Source organism: Setaria italica, chromosome VII (assembly GCF_000263155.2).
Source record: "Setaria italica strain Yugu1 chromosome VII, Setaria_italica_v2.0, whole genome shotgun sequence".
Lineage (NCBI taxonomy): Eukaryota > Viridiplantae > Streptophyta > Magnoliopsida > Poales > Poaceae > Setaria > Setaria italica.
This window is the reverse complement of record NC_028456.1, coordinates 33,338,713-33,349,115: the sequence shown is the minus strand read 5'-3', so window position 1 is coordinate 33,349,115 and position 10,403 is coordinate 33,338,713. Positions and strand designations below refer to the sequence as shown.

The following is a 10,403-nucleotide window of genomic DNA, read 5'->3' as shown; positions in this document are numbered from 1 at the left end:
AGGAAAACGTGTGCGCAGGAATTAGTAGTGTGTAACCGCCGGAATCAGCGTGGCCAAATGGCGGTGCGCGTACGTGGCGTCGTGCGACGACCTCGGATCGCCTTGTGCGGCACTAGCCTGATTGCTTGCGCCCTCGCTGCGTGTAGCGCACTTTGGTGCTTCATCTTGACTGTATAGAATCTACACTTCAGTTTCATATGATATTACGTTCTGCGACCGACGTAACTAGGAATAACATATCGTGGATTTGAAATGAATAACATATCATGGATTTGAAAAGAAAATTTTCTGAATAGAAACGTTAGGTGAAACAGATCCTACCATCGTATTGCAAATCTAGCTCTCTCGCGCTTAGCGACGTGGAGCAAGGGACCGTTAACTATGTTGACGTCACATGTTTTGCTATTGTCTATTAGAGTACTTGTAGTGTTCTGGTCGAGTCGTTGGAATAATAAAGACATGTAACCTAATATAACTCCAGTTCAACATTTCTTTCTTTCTATATGCTGCTGGGTAACAAAGTTTAGACTTCCGTACTACTCATAAACCATAACCTTAGATACGGATCAGATAGTTTCGTGGGACGTTCATAACTAACTATCCAACTATTTTGAAATTCGTGGCTCCTGTCTTTTATTTTGGTGGCAACTTAAACGAAATAGCCTTTTTTTTAGCAATACATGAATAAAATAGCCTTTTTCCGGTTGCGGTTGAACGCTCTCACGAAAATATGACATCCGACAAGAACCTTGAAAACAAGCGTGCACCTGAAGATCGCAGGCACAGAGAATCCAAGGATTCGACGGAGCTCCCTTGTGGGTGATGCAAACTTTCAACGGTCCTCGGATGGGGGCGTGGACCTGGGACTGTGAGGGCAGGCTTTGGTTGGTGTTTAGCGCGCAAACCGTCAAATCAAAACCAGCTGCTCTCTCTCCGTGGAAGCCACTGCCAAGAGAGAGTGCTTCTGCTTCTGGCTCTGCCTGTTGCTGTCTCCTCGTCAAACTAGTGGTGTTATTCATCTGACAGTGAGGGGGTGTTTGGGAGGTATGGGCTAAATTTTAGCACCCATCACATCGGATGTTTTGACACTAATTAGGAGTATTAAACATAGACTAATTATAAAACTAATTGTACAACCCCTAGGCTAAATCGCGAGACGAATCTATTAAGTCTAATTAGTCCATGATTTGATAATGTGGTGCTACAGTAACCATTCGCTAATGATGGATTAATTAGGCTTAATAGATTCATCTCGCGATTTAGCCTAGGGTTCTGCTATTATTTTTATAATTAGCTCATATTTAGTCCTCCTAATTAGCATCCGAACATCTGATGTGATAGGGCTAAACTTTAAGCCCTCCTATCCAAACACCCCCTGACACTAAGGTCCTGTTTAGTTGCCCGATTTTGGACAACTAAAATCACTGCACCAACACTGTAGCATACTGTAGCGTTTCGTTTGTATTTGTGAATTATTGTTCAAATATTGACTAATTAGGCTCAAAAGATTCGTCTCGCAAAGTACAACCAAACTGTGCAATTAGTTTTTGATTTCGTCTACATTCAGTACTACATGCATGTACCGTAAGTTTGATGTGATGGGAAATCTTCTTTTTACATAGTGTCAAAGTTAGGATTTTGAGGTAACTAAACAAGGCGGAAAAAAAATACCAAGTACCAACACCTGATGGTAGTTCGCAGCGCACACCTGGATGGGGTGGCTCTAGTGGTTTAGCCTTTAGGACTAGGCATATTTGCTGATTACTGAAACAATATTTCGTCCAAGCAATTCTCTTGGCTCTGGTGGTGGATGGAGACGGCGCATGGATTTTCTTAAGAATTACAAGGGTATTTGGATACTAGGTGCTAAACTTTAGCAGTATCACATCGGATATTCGGATGCTAATTAGGAGGACTAAATATGAGCTAATTATAAAACTAATTGCATAACTCTGTGCTAATTCGCGAGACGAATCTATTAAGCCTAATTAATCTGTCATTAGCAAATGGTTACTGTAGCACCACATTATCAAATCATGAACTAATTAGGCTTAATAGATTCGTCTCGCGAATTAGACTCTATCTGTGCAATTAATTTTATAATTAGACTATATTTAATACTCCTAATTAGCATCCAAACATCCGATGTGACAGATGCTAAACTCTACTGATTTTTTTTCATATGGAGTAGTAGTAAAATATGCTTTCTGGTTTGGAGGGTTTTCTTTTTTGATAATTTGGTTTGGAGTCTTGGGGAGATAACTGCGTCATGGATATGTCTCGAGTTCCCAAAGGAGAAGAGGGTTTCTTGCACGCTGTGCAAGCATTTATGCGGCCTAAATCACCGTGCATTGTCCTCTTGGGTGAGGTGCCGACCGTTGGCTCGGCAAGCCAAGCCAAAGCCACTGTTCTGTCCCTGGCCGCTGCTGCGCTTCTGCCCAAAAGCCGGGAAGGCCAGAGCTGAACAGAGACGAGGTCGTCAGCATGTGGCTCCCTCGTGCCATGGACTTCGTGCTCAAAACGAAACGAAACGAAAACCTGTTCGCGGCTCATCGTCTCGTTTCCGCTACACCATCCTTGGAGCTGCCAGTTGCTTTGGAGTGCAAAAGGGGCTTGATCATCAGCTGCAGCACAAGCACCGTCTCTGGATGCACGCACGTGACATTCCTTCCGGTGGTAGTTTCTGATTCAGTGTGTTATGCACGCGTATGTGATGTGCCCAACATGATTGCACCAAAAACTTCCCAGCCAACCTACAGATATTTCGACGACTCCCGTATAATTTTCACCGACAGGTGACAGAAAAAAGCTAAGGCGAAAATTAAGTAATTAACCAAGGCAGATGAAAAATGCGTATCACAGCGGCTTTCCAGGACAAACAAACCAATCTTGAAGACCAACAGAAAAGATTCTCAACAAGTGCAGTTGGGACTTGCAATTGACCTAGATTCCATTGTGCTCTCTAAGGCCTGCCTGCTCGCTGCACAAGACAATAGCAAAAGCCCCCCTGCAGGCCGGATCACCTAGCCTCTCCCCGGCGCTCCGGAGCGGGCCCTCGGGCGTCGTCGATTATCCGCACGCGGAGGTCAACGGCGCGGGCTTCGACGACTCCACGCGCGTGCTCTGCCTCAGGGACGGGATGGCCAGCATCGTCTTCGCCAAGCCCGGTGACGCGCGCTGGACCGTGGTGCCACTGCTACGTCAGCTCGCCGGAAGGTTCGGTCTACCTGGTGGTGCGGTACGGAGAGGCGTCGAGCACGTCGGCGTTCCCATCCATTGCGGCTGGCGCCATATACACATACACCAATCTCGGGGCTTCAGCGTCTAACGACATCGTGTCGACAAGCAGAGGAACAAAGGAGGACCGAACCACCGCAGCCGCACAAGCTCGTCTTCCATGAACACCGGGGTTTAGCTCCGGCTGCCAGTGCCAGGCCCTGCAACTTCTCTTGTTTGGATTGGCGTGATTTTGTTTTGCAACCTAAAAGATCGAGAAAATATTCTACTTGGCGTAATTTATCGATCAATGAGCCAAACACTGTTTCGGGTGGGGACAAAGTTGGTATTTCTCAAAACACAGCCAACTGGAGGGCTGGGACGGAATCTGACTTGGGATTCCATCCATCCTCAGGGGAGTTTCAGCCAGTTGACAGCCTTTTATGGTAAAATTATCACAACAATAAATCGACAAAGTAACTTTAATTTAGGAGACTAAAAGCAAAGATCAACGACAAATGAAAAGGACTTAATAACACAAACATCCAGTCGGTACAATGTATCTTAGAACCACAGATTCTTCACCGAGGCAATTCTGCCTTTGCCATTAAGGTCTGTAATCCTACCATTTTGCCAATGGACACTCCCAAGGTTTGTTTTTACCACGTGAAGGGTCCCAGTGGCAAAAAGTCAAAAACCAAAATGCATCTGGGATTTCATCACTTGATGGCAAAAGCAGAATTTGCGCGCTCTTACACTGCAGCCACTTGGTTGTACAAGCAGCCGTAGGATTAAGCAAAAGGTGGATCACGTGATCAGTTCAGATCCTAGTAAACCTGGTAATAACCTAATCTAGTTTATCCGTGATACTTCATGGTTCTAAGTTCAGTGTGGCGTCTGCACTGGTCTCGACTTCCTTCTTGCTCCTGATCTTGCATCTCCTCTTTGCTTCCTCATCTAGGTAGACCAGGTCTTCGACGACCGCAATGTGCGCATACAGCAGCTCTTCCAGGTTGTCAACAGGAGCAGCCTTCTTACCTTTGCCATCTCTCATCTGCTGGAACTCTTCCTTACCGTGGTTTCTGCTGGAGAAATAGTCGTTGATTCTCATGGCTTCCTGAAACCCAGATATTGTTGGCTGGAACTTCACCAGGAAGACACTCTGATTAGCAGGTCTTCCATGGCTAACCTTCACCTTCTCACGTGGTACCCCTATATCTGGATAAACAAAACAACATGAACAACTATTGGAGTCAATAGCACAAGGCTGCTATTAACAACTAAAGATTAACCTCTCAGAAAGCTGCATTATTACAAATGCATTCATTTTGCTACAAAAATACTACCATAATCACAAAGGAACAAACAAGTATGCCTAAATAAGCCAATGTATCAGTCAATTCATAACATCTTAAGGAAATACTACAGAAGACAACATAAGAACATATTTAGCCACAATCATAATTCCTAAGGTATCCATATTGATAAACAAAAAGTTAACAAGTGCACAGGTATGTTCTTCTGAGGCTCAGCAGAAACTAACCTGCCAGTACGCCTTCAATTTCTTCCATGGACACAACCTTTGCTTCAGTATCCTTTGCCTTGTTCACGATTGAGCTGTTATGTATCACAACTACTGGAGGCCACAACATGAGATCTCCCCTCATGACATTTACTTCCTCAGATGAAATGGAGTGATGGGCTTTAGATGTGTCTGGAGCAACAAGCCAATTCCACCCCATCAAAACACAGAGTGCTTTGTGAAACCCTAAGTGTTTTGTCTTCAACCCCGCTTTGGATGTATCATAAGCATGTGATAGCAAGGCATCAAGATCTGGGAACTTCCTCGCAACACTGTGTAGGAAATAAACAAAAAGCAAAATAAACAGAGCATTTCTTCAGGTTAGAGATTCCACATAAATGTTCAGTCAATCAAACTACGCAGATAAGAGAAAATATGTTTTGACAATCCTTCTGGACACATTATAATCATTGGCAGAATTGAAATTATTCACAAGGGTATAGCCCACAAAATTACACACAAAATCAAGTGGAAGAAAAAGGGTTAGTAGCAATCTAAATCATCTGAAGATAGAGTTTGTAAGCAAGTTGGTCCCAAAAAATGCTTAGGTAATCCAGAAACATACTAAAATGCTTCAGGACCATAACCAAACCAAATCTCTACCGCACTAACTTAAAGAACAATACTGCTGCTTCAAGAAAAAAATATTTGGCCATCACCCTGAAGATTAAATTTGATGTAATTTTCAAGAAAGAAAAGATAAGCTACCTCTGGTTTGGGCAAGAATAATCAAATTTATAGCATACTTAGTAATCAGTTGTAGTTAATTGTTTAATCCTAGAAAGATCATGGTAATGACTAATACAAAGATGGTTTTCAATAGATAGCTATAGCTCTGTGAATATATCTCTATAGGTGGTACAGAGTATTCTGGCACCCCTACAAACATTATATAAAACCTTAGACTTGAAATAAGTACAGTAATCTACAATTCTACATGGAGCTGATAGGTACTATACCAGTATTGTTATCGAAGTAAAACTAAATGACATTCCATGCATTTCAAATGCAAAAGTAGAAGAATTCATGATCAACTTACCAGGCCAGAAAGATCAAAAGGTCAGATAATTATATAAAGAACACCACCCCTACTTAAAGGTTAAAGATAACCATTTATTTACAGCCTGCATAGCCCAGCTGCTGGTCTATGCCTCGAAGTTCAGACCTAATATATGTGCCAGCCGATGCCATCTTCATTTGACAAACTTGCACACGATGGTTTTCAATTTCTAATTTAACCGTAAGCTAGATACGATCTAAAGAAGTAAGCATACTTAAGGACTTCATAAACAAGGCCTTCATAAAGAAGCCAAGAGCCCATGAAGGTTATTACTCCAAACAGGCAAACATATTGCCAAATTCGCACATGTATTCTCGAAACTTGAACAAGCCAATGTTCTCCAAATTTGCACATGTTGTCTGCCATGTGTTTGGTCCATGTTGTCCATTAAGAAACAGTAGTTTGGCAATGTGTGCACCTGACCTCACATAATGCCATCTTCTTGATACCAAAACATTAGCAACAAGAAGTTCTGACAACACTACTAGCTATAAACTGGCAACAACATTCTGAGTTGTTGTCTCATCAACAGAACAATGCTATACTTTTACTTTTTTCCAGCCATATTGTCCAAATACATCAGCAAGACTGCAATGCATTACTCCATATAAGCTGCATCACCATTGGATCTCGCCTTACAGAACGTCAATTCACATCACAGACCAATGTTGGAGTGCTCAAACCATTGGGCACCAATGTTTCAATGTCGGAATCCTTAAACAGCAGCACCATGCATTAGAGATGTGAGTGAACTGAACCAATAAGTTGCCACAGTCCATTACATCCGCATGATGGGTCTTGGTCCCTCGCAATCCTCATTGTGCACACTCAATTCTGCCAACCACTTCATCCTAATGATAGCATATATATACGCAATAAAGTGCCCTAAGTAAACCATATAAGTTGCTTTAACTAGGAGGGGGCTCTATAGATAAAGAAGAGCCTTCTCCTGGTTTCCTAGAGTAAATTAATATGAAAAAGTAAGTTAATCTTTTAGACTATAGGGTCAATAAAGTTTTGTACCATATGGAGGCAAGGTTTCACGTGACTACACGAGATATCGTTTTCTTCCATGGATTTCTCTATTTCAGACTTTCAGTCACCAAATCAGCAATAGGCAACTTCTAACAAATTTATAGGAGGAACTGTTTAACGCGTAGAGCGTTAGTGTAGGCAAAGAAAGACAAACCTGCCACAGACACAGCAAGACAAAGATCCCTTTGCAGCCTCACGGTATTTCTTCTGCATGGCTGGGCTCTCATTTAATATCTTCACATAGTTAAGGAAGGCTTGGTGAACCTGCTTACTGAATTCGTCTGAACTTTCTGGTGGATCTTTCTGCACAGGAAGAACATCATTCTCTGGAGCATCTTCATGCTTGACTCCAGAACCATTAGGATCATCTTCTGACAACTTAGAGAATTTATTTGGCTTAATAAATTCATTTTTCTCTGATACATATCCACCATGGAATTGATGAGGACCAGTTTTCAGTCTCTTTTTTGCACTCTTAGTCAATCCTCCTCTTCCTCTTCCTCTTCCTCTTCCATGCATGAAAGTTCCCTGGAATTGTGAGTGGGAACTTGGTCTGGACAGCCTCTGAGACATAGGAATGTGTTTTGGACGCCCATACGTCAAAATGTCAGAGTGAGGATGGTTTCCTTGATCCACATCAGTCCATTCCCCATTGTTTTCATGTGGCAAAGCAAGCCTTGAGAAAACATTGCAGTTAGCTGGTATATCATATTCATCATCATCATCAACCATGTCATATCCTGACACTCTTGGTGGGGGTAGGACATATGCATCCATATCGTCATCATAGTGCTCACATCCTGCAAACCCATCATCAGCATGATACACATCATGATACAAATATGCGGGACTTCTGTATCTTTTCCTAGAAACCAGAGGGGAAGCTTCTTGGTCACTTAAGTTCTCAAATGAAGCAGACTCATGATGACGAGCTGGTCGCCTCGCAATTCCAATGGGCTCGGATTCAGGGGAGTGGGAGTAGCGATCATTACCGCCCCTTGCTGTTGGGTACTGTATGGAAGCATCACCGTCATAAGAATGCTTATTTAAGTGCTCCGTGTCTCGATTCATGGCATCAAAACTACTCTCAAACTCTTCAGTCCTATGGGATAGCCTCAAATGGTGGTTAATCCTTTCATCCCTGATGCCTCTCAAAGATGGTGCAGCTGATATGTGCCTTGAATTCAGTGAGGCATTCACGCGTAAGTTCTCTGGTGCAGCATATGCATCATTTATTGGATCCCTTCTGGCATGTTCATCATGTGCATCATACTCCATGGATGCAGCTCTTATTGCACGCTTAGGGTGTGACTGCCTTGCAATATCCAGTAATGTTTCATCACCATGAGCACTGCCATGCTCTAATGGACTTCCTGATAACTTATGACGATGACCACTTCCATGCCCTAGTGAGTCATGAGATGACCTGCCAAGGCCATCCATAATGTATCTGTTGCTTGGCTCATAGACAGGTTCAGTGTGCATCCTGTATGGATGGTCCTTAGCAAGCAAGGCTGGGGAAGAATCGCCAAGAAACTTCGACTGTGTACATGGCACCAAGTCAGGCTCAAGTGTACCCCTAGAGTAAAGCCTATCTGTATCTCTAACCCTCCCTGTAGTCACATCCCCAGCAGAATAAAACCTTTCAGTTCCTCCACCATTCTCAATAACTAAATCCCTACTGCCAGAATAATGTCTCTCAATATCTTTACTCCTCTCAATGTACGGGTCACGCGAATGCTTGTGGTGCTTAAAACTGCCATCATCATGCAGCAGCTGGGTGTTTCCAGCACCATAATCTTCACTGGCCTTCATGGCAGATCCCCCCATCAAGAATCCAGTTTCAGGCAGCACAGTGGGATACATAGGTGCAGACAACGCAGCCCTTGGTGGCGGCGACCTCCGGAGCAGGGGAGACCTGCGGTCTTGGGAGTACATGGCGGTAGTCCTTCCCATTTCAGTCGCACTAATTCTGAGCGTCACACCACCGTCCCCAAACAACTCGCTCTCATTGCCGATGCTCCGGGGACCCAGGCCGCCCTCAAGGTGGTCGCCCTTGAGAAGGCTACGGTCACCAGAGCCGCCAAGGTAGTTCCTTTCATTCTTCCCGGCTCGTAGGGATGGCCGGCCCAGGTCGGACGGATGGTCGGGGAGCATGTAGGCCGGTGGCGTCTCGTAGCGTTGATCCCCACCCCGGCCATCGCGGTCGTAGCGGTCGCGATCCTCGTTGTAGGGTGCCCTTATGTAGTCCCTGGCCCCGCGGGGCGAGACGTGGCGATCTCCACCGTATTCCCTGGGCCCGCGGGGCGAGAGGTGGCGGTCGCCGCCGTAGTCCCTGTTGGGCCCTCGGACGGGCGGGTCGCGGGGGTCCTCGTATTCCACGCGCCCGCGGCGAGGCGACGCGCGCCGGTGGTCGTAGCCCGTGCGCTCGCGCCGGAGCGGGCTGCGGTCGCCGCCTCCATAGCCGATGCGGCCGTTGCGGGGCGGGTCGCGGTAGTCGTCCTCGCCCCTAGGGCGGCGCGGGCGGCGGTCCGGGGACGGAGTGCGGCGGGGGCGGTAGTCGGGGCGCCTATCCCGGTCGTCGCGGGAGGCGCCGCCGCCGGGGCGCGTGTCCCTGCGGCCATAGCCGCCGCCTCCTCGGGCCGCTCTTCCTCCTCCTCTGCCTCCACCTCCGCCTCCGCGTCGCATGGTGCCGGCTAGGTTTTGGCTACCGCCGGAGACGGGGGGTCGCTACCGTGGTAATGGGTGACGGGATGGGGGGATCGAGACGGGATTCAGATCCAGCACCCCGTGCTCGGGATCTCAGATGCCACGGGGCAGTAGCGGCTGTCGGTGATCGTCGCCGTCGTGTTGTGGTGATAGATTCGGAGGCCAAGGGTGGCGGGCGGCGGCGATGGCTGGGTTTGGGAGTTTTGGGCAGCGACGGCGGCTGGGGAAGCGGGGGGATCGCGGTGGTCTCGGGTGCGGTTGGGTGTGGCATTATATTATTCTGCTGACATGGTGGTGGGCCTGCGCTGTTTTAGTTGGGCCTGTGGAGCCCAAGTCCAAAAGACCATACAAAAGTTAGGGGTGTTTGGATCCTCAGCTTCGGATATTCGGATGCTAATTAGGAGGACTAAATATGAGTCAATTACAAAACTAATTGTAGAAGCCCTAGGCTAAATCGCGAGAAGAATCTATTAAACCTAATTAATCCACCATTAGCGAATATTTACTGTAGTATCATATTATCAAATCATGGACTAATTAGGCTTAATAGATTCGTCTCGCGATTTAGCCTAGACGTTGTAAAATTGGTTTTGTAATTAGCCTATGTTTAATACTCCTAATTAGTGTCAAACATTCGATGTGATAGAGGCTAAAGTTTAGCTCGGGGATCCAAACACCCCCTTAATCGAATGCAAGGAAAAGTTACGTTCAAAAAGAAACTTAATAAAAAAAACAGAGGAAGTCTAGTCCCTTGGATATGCCTTTTCTTTTTTATTCATACCGGGTTACCCAGGTAGTAGA

General features: G+C 45.7%; 1 protein-coding gene across 1 annotated transcript; it reads right to left on the bottom strand.

The window, feature by feature from the left end:
• Positions 1-3,722: 3,722 nt before the first annotated feature.
• On the bottom strand, positions 3,723-9,840 carry LOC101761434. Its single transcript, XM_004977215.3, has 3 exons — positions 7,048-9,840; positions 4,760-5,070; positions 3,723-4,434 (listed from the first exon to the last, which is right to left on the bottom strand). Exons 1-3 carry the CDS (start codon positions 9,579-9,581, stop codon positions 4,088-4,090), a joined length of 3,192 nt encoding a protein of 1,063 aa, XP_004977272.1. The 5' UTR covers positions 9,582-9,840; the 3' UTR covers positions 3,723-4,087.
• Between the last annotated feature and the right edge of the window lie 563 nt (positions 9,841-10,403).